Below are 19,714 nucleotides of genomic sequence, written 5' to 3' on the forward strand. Positions count from 1 at the left end.
AACAACAACAAAAAAAAACCCAAAGAAATCAACCAGGAAATTTACAATGTTGCAGTGAATGTTGCTTCTTAAGTATTACCGTGGTTTGTTTTATACTCCTTATAGCAGTACTATAGTAATTTCTATAGTGGAATCTTCCCTGAGTCCTAGAACTTAGGGAAGTGAAGAAAAGGGCACTAGTGTGGGATGCAAGCGACTCAGTGCCTTGGAGATGGCTTTTGGATGTAGGGCCTCAGGGGACTTAAGAGGTAAGGGCAAAAAGGCCCAAACTTGGAACCATCTGCTTATCCCTTGTCTAAAAGCTTTGGACACCTTCCAGAAGGTGTAGGTCCACATACCTACTCGCTGAATTGGGAGAAAGTTTTCAGTTCCTGAATTTGGGAGGATACATTCAGACCACAGCGTATGGAGAAGTGTTGTAGGGTACAGATAAAAGGAGTCATTACTTCTATCTTGAGAGTAAAGTATCCTTTGGGATGGACTTTGACACCTATCTGCAGAAGTTTGAAGTTTCTAGATTTAGGCAGGTAGGAAAAGTGTGTGGCTCATAATGAAATGGTTGTGTAAACCATTCCAAGGATCTCAACATGTTATGGTTCTATTAGGCTTCTATTGCTTTTATACCGCTCTGCCTTAACTTTTTATTGACTTCCAAATCACATCTAAACAACTAGGGATTCCTTAGTGAATTCACAGATGGAAATCTGCCAGTTACTTTGCATGGGTTGATAATGCACGAATGGTATCTTACTTTTGTTTGTTTGTTTATTTTTGTTTTGTTTTTCGAGACAGGGTTTCTCTGTGTAGCTCTGGCTGTCCTGGAACTCACTTTGTAGACCAGGCTGGCATTGAACTCAGAAATCCACCTGCCTCTGCCTCCTGAGTGCTGGGATTAAAGGCATGCGCCACCATGCCTGGCTGGTGTCTTACTTTTAAATCTATTATTTTTGCAGTCCGGAGTATTGAGCTGAAAACCTTCAATATGATCATAAGCACACACAGTGCCACTGAGCTGCACCCAAGGCCTCTGACACATTTTATGCTTATATTGTTGAAATAGCTGCATAAGCTTTGGACAGTTCCTTTCTAACCAGCTATGATAAGCTATGATATCCTAATGCACAGGTAGTTTAAAACTTCATCTAAGTTTTTTTTTTTTTTTTTTTGCTTGTAATCTATAGGTCTCATACCTTTCTCTTCCCAGGTACTCTTGGGAAGGTTAACTGTTTTTCCCTTGTTAATTGAATGAAATCCAACATTTGGTTTTGTTTTTGAGACTGGGTCTATGTAGTCTTGGCTGTCCTGGAACTCACTATGTAGACCAGGCTGGTCTCAATCTCATAGATCTGCCTGGCTATCCATCCAAGGAGTGTGCCACCACTGCCCAGTAAAATCTAACATTTATTATTCTTCACAATCCATCTTAACCGTCTTTTGGATCAAGGAGAGATTAGGTAAACTGTAATTACTTAATATAATTGTAATGTTAAGGTTAAAGCAGAAATAATAAAATATGGGAGACTCTGAATACAGTTTGAATAATCAGTCTTGAGTTGTGTGGGTTTTTGAAAGCTATTCACCATCTTAAAAATGTAAAATACGGCTCCTTTAATCCTAGAACTAAGTAGGCAGAAGCCAGCTTGGTCTACAAAGTGAGTTCCAGGACTATTACAGAAAAACAGTCTAGGGGTTGGGGTGGGCCAAAAACAAAAAACAAACAAAAACCCAACAACTGCAAAATAAGGGGCTGGAGAGATGGCTTGGTAGTTAAGACCAATGGCTGCTTTTCAGAGAACCTAAGTTCAATTCCCAGCACTCTCTGGGCAACTCACAACTGTCTCTAACTACAATCCCAGGGGTCAAGCACCCTAGTCTGGCTTCCATGGGCATAGTGGACAAACATACATGCATGAAAACCACCTATGCATATAAGAAGCAGATTAATATACACATCTGAAAGGTAAAGTCCCTTTCATGAGATTAGAAGGGATACTGTTCATATAACCTGGTTTATGCATTAAGCACTGTAGGCAGCTTAAAAATCCTTGCCTATCATTAATAGTTTTGTGCTACTTTCAAATAGTGAGGCAATAAATACTCAGTATAAAGTACACTGCAAATTACAAGCTGGGTTTTCAAGGCTAAGAATACAGCAGCATGGACCAGTCAAACCCTCCCTCTTTCAATACAAATTTTTGTGACAACAGTGCCAAGTCACAAGAAAAAATGGAGGTACTTTAAACTGGGCAAGTCTCATGTGTTAATGCCCCATAATGGCTGAACAATTCATAGTATCAATATCTACTTTGATTTTCATAGATGAAAATTCAGGTCTCTAGCTGCATATGAATCAGAAGATGGCCTAGTCGGCCATCATTGGAAAGAGAGGCCCATTGGTCGTGCAAACTTTATATGCCTCAGTACAGGGGACCACCAGGGCCAAGAAGTGGGAGTGGGTCGGTAGGGGAGTGGGTGGGGAGCGTGTGGGGGACTTTTGGGATAGCATTGGAAATGTAATTGAAATACCCAATAAAAAAATATGGAAAAAAAATTCAGTGCAGTGCCTTGATAAAGGGGATTAGAAGTCTATTAAGGGAAAGCCACTAGATAGTATGTAATTGGATATTTGTTTGAAGAAGCCAACTCTACCACATCTAGGGAAAAAGGAGAGAAATCTGAACTATTAATTTATCTGAATAAATTACTTGGGATTTACCATAAATTTTGTCATGCAATGATATTTAAGTAGGATTGTGTCTAAGTGCCAGATGATATGTATGAGAGTAAAATGTCATGTTTGTAATGTATTTCAGACATTGAATGTATGAAAACATCACTGGGCAGTGATTCTGGGTGTTTGATAGTTTACAGACATTAGCCCCATTCAGAAGGGACTCTGAAAAAATTAGTTGTGGGCTGGAGAGAGATGGCTCAGTGGTTAAGAGCACCGACTGCTCTTCTGGAGGTCCTGAGTTCAAATCCCAGCAACTACATGGTGGCTCACAACCATCTGTAACAAGATCTGACTCCCTCTTCTGGAGTGTCTGAAGACAGCTACAGTGTACTTATATATATTAAATAAATCTTAAAAAAAATTAGTTGTGACACTATATACTTAATATGATCACATTAGTACCACCTCAATTTTAGAGGGGACACATTCAAACTATTGAAGTCTTTGCTGGTAGCACATGAAGCTTGTAAGCAGTAGGTGGTGGAGAAACACTGGAGGTTTCATTTCTCCTCTTCCATGGCACAGCCTCAAGGGGTACTCCTGGACACCATAATGGTTAATTTTGTAGACTTGGCTAGCCTTGTGACTGTAATGGCTAGTTGTCAACTTGACTATATATGGAATGAACTACAATCCAGAAATGAATGTTACACCTTCTGGTTTTTGAGGCAAGAAGACAACATGCCTTTGGTCCAGATCTGAAGCTGGGAAGATACCTCTGATCTGGGGCCACACCTTCCGCTAGAAGCCTCTGTAAGGACAATGGATGAAAGGAAGTTTGGTTCTTTCCTGCTTGTCCTTGCCTGGCCATTACATCTATTCCTTCACTGGCCTTGAAATCTACTTCTTCAGATTCCCACATATCCCAAAGACCAGCTGAGGCACCAAGTCCTGTGGGACTGAGCAACTACTAGATTCTTGGACTTTCCATTCACATAGCCATTGTTGGATTTGCTGGACTGTAGACTGTTAAATCATTCCAATGAACTCTTTTTACATTTGTAGAGGTGGGGGGTGGGGGGTAGGGGGTGGGGATTCATTCCATAAGTTCTGTGACTCTAGAGAACCCTAATATTTGTTAACATTATTTTGGGTCTCCTCAAGGTTTGGAGGTTTCACTGTCATTTAAATCAGTGAAATATCAGTCATGGTAACATGTTTTATCCAACTGGAACAAAGGCCTGAGTAGAGAAAATCCAACCTCCTCTAACCAAAAGAAATTTCCCTAGCAAACTCCCAAGTAGAGTTAACCATGAACTCTTCTTGGTCTCCACCCAGCTGCATCACACATAGACTTGGACACATGGTTCTCTATGTGGGACCATCCTTATAGTGAATTTGTGTAGACACATCTTATTGGTTCTGTTTTTCTGGGAAACTGATATAGAAGCCCACCAGCGCTTACTATTCAGTAAAGCTCACATCTTGATAGGAGACGTTTGGCTTACCAGCTCCCATGGGCTTGAGGTTCTGTTTGCAAGGCCCAAGCTACCAGTTGCAGGGTAAGCCAGGAACATTTCCATCATTGAGGGGCTACCCTTACAACATGCCAGAGTCCATTCTAGGGAGGCAGCACCTCGTGTAGGTGCTCCCTTTCCCTAGAACTCTGTGTAGGCTGCTCTCTGTACTATCAGCCCTAAGGTGCTTGCCTGCATCGCTTCTTGTTAATTCCACTGTCAGCTTCCGTTGCCTTCCGCCATATTAACATGAACAGATCTGCTTTATATTTGAAATTTCTGATTAAATATTTTGCATAAAACAACTGTCTTCCTTTGTGTCTAATTTTTTTTTTAGAGAGAATTGTCCAAGAAACTGTTAACATTCCTCAAGAGAATACTGGTTAAGTATTTGCACACAATGGGTTTGCACTAGAATTTTCCTAGTTTACATAAAAATATATCTTTACAAAGCAGCTTAGTCTCTTCCGGAAATCATTTCTACTAGAGCTTCATAATCCGAACAGTCCTTCAGTGACTGTATCATGTCATCCAGAAGACAGTGTCCTTGCATGAAGCTCTCCAGGTCATGCAGTGACTTGTTTATTCTGTGATCTGTGACCCTGTTCTGTGGAAAGTTGTATGTTCTTATTTTCTCTGATCTCCCTTTAGTTCCAACCTGGGGAAAAAAAAAAAATGGGAGAGGTATAAGAGATGCATTTAGATCCAGAACAACTTAAACCAACAGCAATGCAAGAACCAAGTATAAACCCTGACACCCCAAATAAAATAGGGGTCTGCTTCAGAGAAGAAAGATTTTATAGTCAAGATAAAAGTATCTGAGTCCTGCCTCTGCCCTTTCAATGCTCTATGACTTAAGGTTAGACTCTAATTTCCAATCAGAAAAATATTGGTTACATAATGACAGAATCTGGCAAATGGCTGATATTTAAACAGTAGTAGCAGCCTATGTATGTATGCATTATGTATATTATGTATATGTTACCTCTAGGAATTAAAGTCATCCTTTTGTGGCGATAAGGTGATGAGTATAATAGTAAAGAAGTAATGGAAGGACTGGGTATGACATAAAATCTAATACACAGCAGGAGGTGTAAGCCTCTAGTACTTCTGCTTCTGTACGTGCAAAGGGTTAAAACCTGCGCAGGGACATGGTACACTTTCACACATCTGAGAAAACCCCCTGGGACTATAAAACACGGTAAAGTGTACACAGATACTGCCCTTACAATACATACATAACGAAGTAGTAATAACAAAAATGACACTGCCTATAAACATGCTTGTGCTTCTTAAATTGATTTGTACCTGGATCTTCCGAGCATTGTATCTTTTAGCAGTCTCTTCCTCCAGATGCATGCTATATAACCTTGCACGTAACTTCCTCATAGCCAGCTCCCTGTTCTTCAGCTGAGATCTCTCTTGCTGGCATTCAGAAATGATACCTGAGTAATGTTATGAAAAGTAAAGAGTTTTAATACAAAAATCTTCTTTATTACCAAGGACTATTTCTTTTCTTTCTTATCCTTTTCCTTCTTTTACAAGGCAATAAAAACAAGAATCAAACAGAAGACTTTAATTTTGTTTTTTGTTTTTTTTTTCTGAGACAGAGTTTGTTTGTGTTAACAGCCCTGGCTGTCCTGGAACTTGTTTTGTAGACCAGGCAGGCCTTGAGATCCACCTGCCTCTGCCTCTCAAGTGCTAGGATTACAGGCGTGCACCACCATACCTGGCAGACTTTAAATATTTTTAATACATACTTTTTTCAGAGCTTCACTTTTTAAGAGACTTATAGATATGAACATATATAGAAGCTACAAATCCTATTATTAGATAAACAGATTAGAGTTGAAGATTTCCTGTTTCAACCTATTTTTATTTATACACCCTGCTCATCACCGCAATATTTAACATTTTTCTATATTTAAAGGACAAAGTCTTACCTGACCACCAGACTTCATTACTCCTGGTTACCAGGAACTATGGTAATTTAAGACCCATGTGTGTGGTAGTCAAAGATTGCCTGAGCTGTATTAACTCGTTGTCCCTTGTCACTCACTCACAGCCATTCCAGTAATACTTCAAAACACAGGTCTACTAAGTGGACAGTTACTTTGCCCAATTCTCTAGATTTTAAAGTCTCAATGGAAAGATGCTCCTGAAATTGTATCAAGACTGTCCATGTGTCAGGCTTCTGTGTAGGAAGTCCAATGCTTTTATTGCCTTCAGGGCCCTTGTTACTATCTTAACCCTACAACTAATAACTGGTCATTTAAAACATTTTCTGATAAATAATTCATATAATACTGTCACTGAGGTTTTTTGGGAAATACAAAATCTACTAAGTATATATTCCATAGCTCAATTGGCAAGACTGTTCTCTTCATAATGACTAACATGGAGATTCCTGTGCCCCTCCTTCTTCCTGGCTTTGTAATTATCCTCAACAGCATCAGCTACAGAATCCAGTGGTTAGTTATGAGCTCTTAATGGCATAATTTGGTATCTGGAGATCTGCTTCAGTGGAAAACTAGTCAGCCCCCCAGAAATTCATCTTGACTCAAAGTTTCATGTTGAAGAAGGACACACATCCCTGTAAAGAAGCAAGCACATACCTGTAGGCAGATGAACTATCCGAACAGCACTGTCTGTGGTATTTACGTGCTGACCTCCAGCCCCACTTGCTCTTTTAGTATCGATTCTCAAATCTTTAGGATTGATCACCAGTTTAATCTATACACACACAAAAAAGGTGGAACTTTAAGAAACAATTACACACACCAATTGTTGTAACGTGAGACCCACACCATGTAAATGGATGTCACCCATAGAACTGCATAAAATCTGAAAGATTTAAGAATAGACCAGAGGTAAAATATCATTTTAAATGGTTTGCTTTTTCTTTTAAATGAATGGAGAAAGCAGCAACACTCCCTAATCCTCAAAAGCTGAGCTTTCTGCCTCACAACCAACAGAACTAGGGACTGTTAAAACAGGAAATTTGGGGCTGGACAGATGTCTCAGTGGTAGAGAGCACGTGCAACCCTTACAGAGGATCTCAGTGTGGTTAGCATGTCAGGTGACTCCCAGCCTCCTTGGACTTCAGCTCCAGGGCATCCTGGCCCTCTTCTGACCTTTATGGGCCACATGCACAAAGATGCACACACATAAATGTGATTAAAAAAACCCAGAAATCAAAGATTTTAGGAAACAAAAATAATAGCAGTCTGAGTACATGAAACTGTTTTGAGGAAAAAGGGGATACTGTTTTTAAAATAATATAACCATAATTTGGAGGCAAAGACCATAAAGCCAGGTTAGGCATTCCATGAACACTGGAATCCAACAGGGTGAAGCACGGTCCCAGGAGAATCCATGAGAAGCACTATGTTTAAAGATGTCCGTTCCATGAACAACTAGAGACTGCTCTCTATGGTGTGTCAATCACCCTGCAGTCAAACCCCCCTCAGAGTTGCTAAAAGAGCTAGACAGAACCTGGAGCATGCTCTATGTCTCAGGAGCTAGCAAGGCTCCTGACATCGACTCTCCTGCATTTCTTCTCTTAGCTCTTCTGATCTCACTCAGGTTCCCCACAGAAATTAAACCCATCAACCCTACCTACAACTAAATAGTACTTTCTCTTAAAATTACTAAGTAGAAACCCTCAAATCTCTCATATTTCACCTTTTGTCACTTTTAGCAGAGGAGAAATTAAATTAACAAAACAGGTTGTTTTCTTACACAATGAGGTCTTGCTTTGTGAGGCAAAGCACACACTCCGGGCCTTTCTAATACCTCTGGGTATTAGAGTATCATCTGTGCTGAAAGATCAGCCCTTTACTGATGGCAACTGGAGCACCCATCCTGCAATGCAAAGCGAGGCAGGCAACCAGTGTGTATATTACCTGCCACACTAGGGAGACTTACAATGTCCATTTCATGGGCAAAAAAAATATCCAGTGTATATCTAGACAGTCTAGAAACATTTTCATTCCTACTATCTGTTGTAGAATTACATTTCTTGAATTAAATATTCAAGAGCAACTCAAATTATGGAAGGAAGACCAAATGGTAAGGTTACATAGGTGCTGGGAGAGGAGCGGTGTGCCAGCCCCATTGCTAGGCTTTACCTCAGTCGGTTGGGGCAGAATCGCCACTGTCATGGTGCTAGTGTGGATGCGGCCTTGCTTCTCTGTCTTTGGCACCCTCTGGACTCTGTGCACTCCTCCTTCAAACTTCATGTGTCTATAGGCTTCCGGGCCTCCAATGCTGGCTGACGCATGTCGAAGGCCACCTAGAAAACAGAATTGAATGATTGTTATCATTTCTGCCATGCGGAAACAATTGACCATCACATGTCTGTAACACGTGATGCAACTTTTTCTCAGGAAGTTAAAAAAAGCTACAATGTAACTGTTAGTCAAGAGTGCAAGCACATTAAAAACTTTATGAAGTTTGGTATCTACTGTTTTAATACATAGTGTACATATGTGTATATATGTGCAACACATGTGCAACAGGCGCATATGGAGTCAGAAGACAACAGTAGATCCACTGGAAATGGATTTAATACCCGTAAGAGGGTAGTTGAGAGCCACATCTGGGTGCCGGGAACTGATCTCCAGTTCTCTGCAAGAGCAGCAAGTGCTGGGAACTGCTGAGCCGGCTCTCCAGCCCTTACTGTATAATTAGTTAACCTCACTTATTAATCACAGTGCTGATGAATTCACATGAGCAATAGCTGAAGACCACCTTTTTGGTTTCTTTTTGAGACAGGTTGTCCTGAAGCCCAGCCTAGTACTGAATGTAGTACAATTCTCTTGCTTTAGCCTCTTGGGTGCTAGGATTAAAATGTGAGGCCAGAGTATCCTAAAACTACTTTTTAAAGCTAGAAGTGCTTATCTTGGAACAGCTTTCCACCATACTTTACAGGGAATTTCAAAATTGTCATTGTATTTAAAATCATTAGGTAAATAATGAGCATATCACTACTTAGTCCTTACAAATAAGTTCTGATCATCAGCTTGCGAACCCTTTCCCCAAGACATACTGTATGTAAATCTATGCCTTACGAAAACTAATCTATTCACTTCCTGACTGTGCTGGTTAGAATATTCTAAGGAGCAACTTCAACTGAAAAATGACTACACAATAGTAATGTGTAGGGAAGTCTGGGAGACATTTCTTGATTGATGGATTGGCCACTGGATTGGGGTAGAGGGTGATGCTACCCCTGGGCAAATGGCCTTCGGGTACATAAGAGAGAAGGCTAAGCCAGGAGGAGGAATCCAGGGAACAGTTCTTCTGCATGACCTAGGTTTCAGTTCCTGCCTCCAGGTTCCAGCCTGGAGTTCCTGCCCTGACTCCTCTTCAAGGTACTGCAAACTGAAAGATGAAATAAATCCTGTCCTCCCCAAGTTGCCTTTGGTCATGGTGTTTGATCACAGCAATAGAAACCTAACTAAGACACTGACCTAGTTCACTGGGGAAATATTCCAGTGTTTCAAAATGCCATCTTTTAAATGCAGCGTACTGCTGGTACATGTCAAACATCTCAGAAGTGAAAAGCATGGCTTCCTGACCACCCACACCCGCAGTCACCTCCAGGATCAAGTCACTCCCATCCATTTCTTCCGAAGGAACCAACAGTGAGATGATCTGCAAACAAAAGACAACATCTTCCTGTAATTAACCACTACCAAGACCATTGCTCAAAGGTATGGATCAGGGAACTTAAATATAGAACCTAAGTTTCTCTAAACAAATGAGCTAATATTGCTCTTTGATACACTTTGACCATACTGCTAAGTAAAAATGTATAGTGCATAATTTCCAGTAAGGTATTAATGCTCCAGTATTATAAAATGCATTTACTTGTGATAGGTTTGTTTGTATTTCTTCTTGGAATTCTTAGTTTTGTATTTTCATGCTCCTGTCTCCACCTCCTCAGTGCTGGGGAACAAGAGTGTACAGCACCACAGTAGATCTTATGTGGTACTAAGGGCTGCACTCTATCACCTCCCTGATCAGGTAGCTGGGAAGGAAATGTCTGGGAGCAGGGCGTTACGCTACATGTCTTGAAGAGCAAGGCCCAATATGGAAGGAGAAGAAAGGTGCGCATCCTGCATTTGTTCACTTGGAAGAGGAAGCTATTGATTTTGGAAGTTGAGGACTGGCACTCTCTGGGTGCTAACATAAAATTATGTTCTCATCCCAGGAAATTCACTTTGGCTCCAGTCTACAATTGTCTATCCACAGTGAAAAGGAAAAAAAAAGAAAAAAAGAAAAACAAGAAAAAGAAAGAGCAGAGCTGTCTGTATCTGTCTGCCTTTGCAGTGAGAAGAGCTGGTACAGGAATTTATCAGTGAGACTTGCACAGCATGCAGCTCTTGTAGCCTGAGAAATTCAGATGGTAAGCAGCATGTCCTTTTCTGCTTTAAGATCCTCTCTGATGCTGGTAACTCCTGCATGGAGTGAACAGACAGGATGTGACGGGTCCTTCCTTCTTCTGGCCTCTAGAAGTACCAGGCATGCTTGTGGTTCAGACACACTTGCAGACAGAAACACAAATCAAAAGAAAAATCAACAGCAACAAAGAAGTTCTATGTCCGTAGCAACAGGCTCCTTCCCAGGACCCCCTGCTAAGCCTGCAGTGATGTGAGAAGGAGGACGGCAGAAAGGCTTTATTCTTCACATATATAACATACCTGATGCTTCAGCTCAGTTATTTCTTTTTGACACAAAGCTATTTCACTCTCTGCAAGTTTCTTTAAATCTTCATTCTCATCTAGGAAAAAAAGCAGCGGTTACATTTTGCTTAATTGCTATTGAATTGCTAATAGATTTTCAATTAGTGTTAACACAGCTGAAGGAAAAAGGAAAATGTTTTTCTTGTTCTTTTCATAATTGCCACTAATTAAAATTACTGATATAATGGTTTTTATAAGTATATAGCTATAAAAATGTTTTTTTCCTGAAGATGAAAGAAAGTTAAATTTAAAATATTCAATATAAACATTAAGACTAAAGTTCTCTATATTTTTACCTCTAGAAAAAGCAGTAATAAACAGACTTTAAAAGAAAAAAAAAGTTAAGAAATGGCTCAGCAATTAAGAGCACTTGATACCCTTGCAGAGAGTCTAGGTTCAGTTGCCAGCACTCACATGTTGGTTCACAATCATACAGTTCCGGTTCCAGGGGTTCTGTCACCCTCTTACTTTTCGGGCATCAGCACCAGACATGTATGCTGTGCATTCATGCAGGCAAAATACTCCTAAGTATAAAATTCGATTTCAAAAATGTTTACTGGTTGTACTTGCTGTGTATGGGCATTTACCTGCATGTGTATGTGTGTAGCACACGTATTTATGCCCTCAGAAGCCAGAATGGGGTGCCAGATCACCTATGACTGAGTTACAGTTGTGAGCTGCTGCTACCTGGGTGCTGGGCAGAAAACCTGGGTCCTCTGCAAGAGTGCTCTTCACAGTTGTGCGTCTCTCCAGCCCCAGGAAACACTTAGTTTACCAAGTTAGGTTTTACATCAGCAAATGGATGCATTTAACTAGTTAGAATGCCCAAGCAGGGGCACAGGAGGTTTAAACGATTAAGCAAAATTGAAACCTACAGTTGAAAGTTAGTCTTAGTGAATGTTTCCTTAGGATAAAGTATCCAACCCAAAACATTCAATGGAGTCTGTCCAATGTTTATATAAATATTCCTTTCATCTCTCTCTTTTATTAAAAAGGTTTACTTATTTTATATAAATACAGTGTAGCTGTCATCAGACACACCAGAAGAAGGCATCAGATCCCATTACAGATGGTTGTGAGCTACCATGTGGTTGCTGTTCTAGTCAGTGCTCTTAACCGCGGAGCCCCATCTCTGGTTTTATGATTATTTTATCTTTGAGTTTTCCCTTTCTCGTTTTTTCTCTATGGACATTTGCAGCCTAGGATAGACGGCAATTACATGCTGTTTTTGCTCTGAAACATCAAATGTACACAGAGCTCAAATGTGTGTGCTTATCTATTAAACCTTACGTCAATGGGAGGTGGGACAGTGCGCAAACAGGACCTCTCTTTGAGCAACATTTTACAGCTCTAAGTTCAATGGCTGCCCTGCTTCAGAGGGTTCTGTTCTCTCTGATTCTTTAGGTAATGGCTGTTGTCATCAATTCTCCACCCCAAATAAAGCACTAACTTGATAACTGGAAGTTATGTTTAGATTTCCAGATTACAATAATCAGACTTCTAGTTAAAATTCTCATTGGTAAAATTGCCAAATTTAGGGCTGGTGAGATGGCTCAGTGGGTAAGAGCACCCGACTGCTCTTTCAAAGGTCCAGAGTTCAAATCCCAGCAACCACATGGTGGCTCACAACCATCTGTAAAGAGATCTGGCGCCCTCTTCTGGAGTGTCTGAAGACAGCTACAGTGTACTTGCATATAATAAAAATTAAAAAAAAAAAATTGCCAAATTTAAATACGTTTTCCAGTATAAACTGAGAGAGTGAGCTTAGCCTTTCTAAGTATTGGCGCACTCTTGTTTCTTGCAACTGGTTTCTACAGGTTCATTTAGGTAATTCAGCCCCAGTCCCGTGGGTCTGCCAGTTCTTTCTGGAACTCATGGTTTTCTTCTCCCCTCCCCCCAGATATACTGCACTATGCACTCCTGCCTTGTTACTGTCTCTACATAGTTCCATCTGTTAGTACCTACTCTGATCTCTCTGACCATGCAGGCACAAGAGCTTTCTTCTACGTCAACAGTGAGCTTTCTCTAAATAATGCCACTTCTTTGCCTAAAATGTGAGGCGCTGCCCTCCCTCGGTCTATAGAAACAATGATAATCCTTCGTCTATCAGGTTGCCGTGGTTTGAATAGGAATGACTCCTCTAGACTCGTGTGTGTGTGTGTGTGTGTGTGTGTGTGTGTGTATGCTTGGCCCATAGTAAGTGGCACTTTTGGGAGGTGTGGCCTTGGAAGAAATAGATCGCGGTGGGGGTGGTGAGCTTTGAGGTCTCATATACTAAAACTATGCCCACTGTGACACCCAGTCTCCTTCTGCTGCCTGTGAATCAGCTCCATCTCCAGCACTAAGTCTGATGCATGCTGCCATGCTTCTCCCCTTGAGGATAATGGACTAAACCTCTGAATGTTTTCCTTGCTAACACAATGTTTCTCTTCTGTCGCCATCTCCCATACCTATTCTACACTTCCACCATACAGGACTTCTCAAGCTGTACCTTCATCCATGTTGGTCACTTCTGCCTCCTAGCCCTTTCTCTGATCCCACCTAACCACCTCTTCCTTGACTTAGTGATCCATTGTAAAGCTACTTTCTGCTTTTCAGCACTGCTTTTTATACTGAAATTAAAAGTCCTTACTCCTTATCTGTTTCCATTTTCGTACACATGAGAGTACTCAAGCTTGCAGATGTGTGAGCCAAGAGGTTGATCTCAGTAACCAACCTCAATCCCTCTTCCCACTTTCTTCCAGGCCGGGTCTCTGAATCAAGCCTTAAGTTCCCAAGTGTGTTCTACTCGGCAGACGTCTCTGGAGGCTTCAGGAACGCAGACACTTTGGAATCTCGAGGGAAAAGTGCTGAGAACTTGAATTTCCAGGTCTAGAGTTCTAACCATACAGTGCATCGCTCCTCTCACACTGCAGAGGGTCAATGCCATACACTCACCTGCGGCTTCAGTTCCTCTGCTGGGACTAGCGAGTCTTTCCTGTGCAGCTGAGCTGCCAGTGTGAGACCCCGACTTAGAGCGTTTCTCCCTAGAAGGTAAAGCCCCTGGATGTTCCCCAAGCTTGTTTTCCCTGATCTCTAAAAATACATCCAGAAAGAAGCTCTTTGTTCTCTGTAGCCAGCAAAAAGCCTTTTTGTTTCTATACTTTACAACCAGAGATGCCTACCTTCCTGTGCTGAGGACACCTAGATAAAAATTCAGAAAGAACTCACTCCCCACGCTTGCCTTATAAATTTCACCAAGGACACCCAGAAGAGAAGAACTCTCTTCCCAACTCCTCCCAATTCCTTAGCTAGCTGTTAAAAGCCCCCTACTGTCACTGGGGTCGAACTCCCCTGCCCGGCAAGGTGGAGGGGCTTCGTCCTCAGCTAGCTGATAAAACCTCTTGCAGTTTGCATCAGGTGTGGTTTTCTCTCCGGTCACTGGGGTGCTGGCCAGCTCATCCCGGGACTTGAGCGGAGGCCCAGCTTCGGGGGTCTTACACCAGGGGGTCGAGGATGAAACCGAGAACCTTAGTAACTTCTGAGGACTAACTTGGCAGAGCACCTTGCCCAGGGACTGCTCTAGAGAGCCCAATGGAGGATTATCAGCACCCTAGTGACAAGATCTGGAACGCAGATGGCTTCCGAACCCACTGGAGCGGGTGGCTTACCGTGCAGCAATGACTCCGTGTCCCGCAGCTCCCGCTCCTTCTCGTTCAGCAGTCGGGCGGCCGCGGCCAGCTGGGGGTACCCAGCGTCCAGACCACCGGCCTCCGAGCCCACCCGGCGCTCCAGGAAGGCCCGCAGGGGCCCGCCGCGGGCGAGGAGCTCCTCGGAAGGCTGCGGCGTGCGGCTGAAGGCGCGGCGGGCCCACAGGCGCCGGGCACCGCTCAGAAGCCCGCTCCGCATCCTAGCTGGGCCGCCCACCTATCAGAAAATATACAGACAACACTCTAGGAAGGACTCCCATGCAGAAATGCTCTGCCGGAAATGTTACGAGAACTTCCGGCAAAGCGTGGGACAGCGGGGAGGGCCTCAAAAGTCAAAAGGCAAGTGGGCGGGGAGATCTGGACGCGTTTGCCCCGCCTCCAACCCGAGCGCCGAAGTCTCCGCCCTACCTCAGGGCTCCGGATTCTCAGCTCCTCCTCCAAATGGGACAGGTCTGGGGCTTCAGCCCCACCTCCTCAGGGCGGAACTCCACTGTCTCAGCCCCGCCTCCATGGGGGCGTGGAAACCACCCACGCCTGATTCCCGCTTCTAGTGGGCGAGCTCCGCAGCCTAGGCGTGACCTTGAGATGGCGAGTACCTCCAATGCCTCAGCCCCGCCTTGAGACAGAACTCCACCTCCTCAGACCCGCCTCTAGGGAAGAGCTCCAATGCCTCAGCTCCGCCTCCTCGGCCCCGCCCCCCAAGAGAAACTCCAAAAGCGCGGCTCCACCTCCTCAGCCCCGTCTCTAGGGGAGGAGCTTTAATGCCTCAGTCCCGCCTTCTCGGGCCTGCTCCTGGAGGAAGCGCTTCCTCCGCCTCGTCTCTAAGGGTGGAGCTCCACCTAGCTCCGCCTACAGGCTGAACTCAGAAGCCTCAGCCCCGCCTCCAGACCGACTCCGCCCTCAGACCGAGCTCGGCTGCTCCCCAAGCCCAGTTCCGCAGCCAGCCAGGCTGGAAGTGAACAGCAGGTGTCTGCAGTCTGAAGGTGAAGGTTTGCTTCTCAAGGCTGTGGGGACTTGAAGAGACTTAAGGATAGTCAAGCGACCAGCAGACACAGAGTCCACAGCCACAAAAGTCATCTATCTCCAGTCTCTAAGGCTTAATTATAGGGTGGTCATCTGACATAGGTTCCTTTCAAGGGCAGGCATATCCTACAAAACCTCCCAGTGACGCTACAATATCTATGTTTTCCTATCGTCACCCACCGCCCCAAGCACTAGGTTTTTCCGTTTCCTGCCTCACATTCTGATCCATTCAATCCGACTTTCCATTGCTCTCTCACTTTCTTGCTCTTGCTCCCTCCTCCTCCAAATCCAAGTTAAAACTAACAAACTACAATACAATGAAGCATTTAAAAACTTTCCTCATTCTGCTCTGAAGTTGTAACTCGCGGGGAGTACTTGCTTAGCTTGCTCAAGGCTCGGTCTGCAGCCCTGCAGTTAAAAAAAGAAAGAGAGAAAAATCAAAGGCCTCCCTCTAGTGGACATCCACCCTCCTGACTACTAACGGATGCATTTGCAATTCAAAAGACCTAACCACTGCCTACCAGAGAAGTGGGTAACAGGATGTGAATAAACACAGACAAGCCACTCCTGAGGATGCAGAATTTGAAGCTTAGTCTACTTGCGAATTCTACTGGATTACTAGCTGTTTTTTGGACCATGGTGGTTCACTGCTGATCAAACTGTTCTCATTTTAGAATCAAATGGGTACTCTTATCATTAACACTAATCAAAACTATTAATTTCAAGATTATATAAAATGAACTTTGCATCCTATCTAATCAATCCTTAGCATCACATACAAGGGCACTGGCATGAAGAAATGAAGCGGCTCTTCAAGTGATAGCAAGGAGTTCCAGCATCTCAAATGTCCCTTCCCTTTTGGCACCCAGGTGACACGATATGCAAATGTTTAGCTATAAGATAGAGGTTGAGACCCGTTTTGTTTTGATTCTGACCCGAATATAGAAAAGAATTGTGGTGTGTTTTCTATCTCTACCAGGAAAAGTTATTTCTAACCCTAAACTCATTTTGAAGTTATTTTCCTGCCATAGAAATAAATGGTGAGGTACTTTAATTTTAGTGTGAGAAATCCCTCCACTGCACTTTTAAGACACCAGCAATTTCAAGAACATATTTTATTTCTTATAAAAAGATACTCTAATGTTACATAACAATGTGAAGACTCCACCCAGAAGTTGTAATACTCAGATAAGCATTACACCAATAAGCAAACAATAACTTGTCTAAGGATACATGGGAGAATTCTTTATTAGTTCAAAACATGTTAAGAAAATCAGTGTAATGCATATGCATTTTACAATAATACCCATAAATTGCCACAATATAGTCAAATGAAAACACCTATTATTTGATTTCCTTTGAAAACTCAGACATATTTAGAGACTTCTGTGTTTTCTTACAGTATTGTCATGCTCAAATCTATTACATGGTAAAAACTGTAGCACTTTCAGGAAGTCTACTATTGTACATAGGGAAATGACGAAATCTGTTCAATGGAAGAAAAACCCAGACAAACTTGAGCTGCAAGAAAAAGAATCTGGAGTATCTATTCAACTATGAGTACCCACAGGTATTTTGGTATTTTAAAATAGCCAAGCAGGGCTACTCTTGTATTCATGTACTCGGAACCTTTTTGTGGTCCACTAATAAATATATTGGTAGAATACAAAATATGGAAATAGATCACTAAATAGAATGAGCATGAAAGTAAGAAATTGTACATGTTCAAAATGATGTATTTCACAGAATCAAAATCATTAGAATACTTTTTTAGTATTTTGCAAACTCTTTAAAAACACACACAAGAAACACTATGACAAACGGGTTAAAGCTTGAGGAACAACATCAAATTTTCTACACTTCAGCATTGTATACATTGCTCAGTGGATGATATATAGAAAGGCATTAAACACGAGTAATAAATAACCTCTTGCTAAAATCGTCAAATCCAGCATGTGTGCAGGAACTAGATAAGTATGCAGGGTGTTTCAGGGAAGAGAGAGCAGTTGCACTTTTATTAAGTAACACTGCTTTGGACTGACTTCACTTCCTAATCCATTGCATTTTCTTTATAGTATTTATTAGTAATCCTTTAATGGAGCCTAGTATTCATGCTAAGAAATCGGCCAGAGTTGTTTTTTTTGGGGGGTGGGATTGGTTGTTTTTCTTGCTCAATGTAAATGCAGGATCTAGTTCCCTCTAAGACACCTTCTTTGCACGTGGATCACTTGGCAGCAGAGGCTGCACCCAACAGGCAATGCTTAAATCAGGTGACAGGGTGAACAGCAACAGCAATAGGAAGGAGGAGCCCACAGCAAGAGTACTTACCCTAGTGGCATGTCCCTTTGAGATATCATGTAATAAGGTTGGCTATTCGGGGCTGGACAGGTGGTTCAACAGTTAAGAGAGCTGAAGACCCTGATTCAGTCCCCAGAACCCATATGGAGGCTTAAGACCATCTGTTGCTCCAATTCCAGAGGACTCTCTGGTCTCAAGTGCTGCACACATGTGGTCACATACATACATGCAGACAAAGCACTCAATCACATAAAATAAAAACAAACATTTATGATAGAAAGAACAGAATAACATTATTCCTTCCAGAAACTAAAAACAAACAAACAAACAAACCCCCCACTCATATAAACAGGAGAAGACATCATTTCCACTCACAACTGTCAAGGTTTTGAAAAAAATAAGAACATTTAGAGAGAGTCACAGCTGAAAGAAACACAAAGAGAGGAAACAACAGGAGGTCATGTGGTTACAGGATGGGAAGGGCAGAGAGAAGACAGGAGGTAAAGGATGACGATGGAGTGGAACACAGACTCGATGGGTCAATTTTAGTTATTATTTGGAAAAATTGCTTCCCAGACACATAGAACACATGAGGGCATTCTGTACTGCCTTTATCATTTTTCTATAAAGCTGAGAATATTCAAAAGTTTGGTGAAACTGTTAATGAACACTTAGCCACTTGTATTCATCTTTCTATTAATAGTTTCATGATAGAATCGACAAAGTCACACGAATATTGAAGGAATTATTTTTCAATAATAATTTATGACATTGCTTTCAGCTCTGTCGCCCACTGGCATACTTGGCATACTGGTAACTAACTTGACTCTATAGTATTCCCATGCACAGGGATGGTCATTTTATTGCCTATGTTTCCACCTTTGAGTGTATATTTCTATATGTGTGTGTGTCTGTGTGTGTGTGGTGTGTGTGGATGTTTTAATGTGTCTGTGTGGATGTGTGCTTGTACATATGTCTGTGGGGGGTATATCTGTATGTCTGTGTCTGTGTGTATATGTGTCTCTGTATGCGTGCGTGTGCGTTTGTGAGTGTGTGTATGGTGTTTGTGCATACCTGTGCATATTTTAAAGTTTCAAGTATGTTTAAAAAAAATAAGCAAAGAAAGTAGAAGACCCCGGGAAAGGCAGTGAGGAACAAATGAGAAGAAGATATCATAGACATTGGTATGAAAATGTCATGATGAAACCCTCTTTGTGTGCTAACCTAAACTTTCCAAGGAAACATGAGGAGAGAGTACAGTGAAATGACACCAACTACAGACCTTCAAAAAATGTTATTATTACTAGGCTGAAGAATTCCGGTCAATTATTATTTGCAACATTACTGTTCCCATGGACACCCCATAGTCAATATTTTAAGACAAAGAAACAGATTCAGATTCAGAAAGGTTACATGGCTTTCCCTACCACATCTGGATATAAATACAACTCGAAATCAGCTGTCATTTCAAAAGGAAATTTGCCCACATCTTAGACAGTTTGTTTAATCATTGGTTTAAAGCTCACATATTTCTGTTTAAAAAGCTGAAAAGGCTGTGATGAAGGCACAAATCAATGGGAAACTTTGCAACAGAAGACACATGATATGAGACGTGCGGAGGGGACTGAGTTTCAGATTTCATGCATAACATTAAAATAGTACATGTGGCTGTCATCATGAGTGCTTTAGGTCATGGCTTTTTCTCAACTTAGAGCTTTATGTCATGAGAATCAGAGCCCACAACCCCATTTGCCCAACGAAGGC

General features: G+C 42.1%; 1 protein-coding gene across 1 annotated transcript; it reads right to left on the bottom strand.

The window, feature by feature from the left end:
• Positions 1–3,133: 3,133 nt before the first annotated feature.
• Mtrf1l (mitochondrial translational release factor 1 like) lies at positions 3,134–15,011 on the bottom strand. Its single transcript, XM_021174749.2, has 7 exons — positions 14,591–15,011; positions 10,899–10,978; positions 9,666–9,849; positions 8,322–8,485; positions 6,807–6,924; positions 5,500–5,636; positions 3,134–4,849 (listed from the first exon to the last, which is right to left on the bottom strand). The coding sequence occupies exons 1-7, from the start codon at positions 14,826–14,828 to the stop codon at positions 4,649–4,651; spliced, it is 1,122 nt and encodes a 373-aa protein (XP_021030408.1). The 5' UTR covers positions 14,829–15,011; the 3' UTR covers positions 3,134–4,648.
• Positions 15,012–19,714: the final 4,703 nt, after the last annotated feature.

The sequence above is a fragment of the Mus caroli genome, chromosome 10 (assembly GCF_900094665.2).
Source record: "Mus caroli chromosome 10, CAROLI_EIJ_v1.1, whole genome shotgun sequence".
In the NCBI taxonomy this organism is placed as follows: domain Eukaryota; kingdom Metazoa; phylum Chordata; class Mammalia; order Rodentia; family Muridae; genus Mus; species Mus caroli.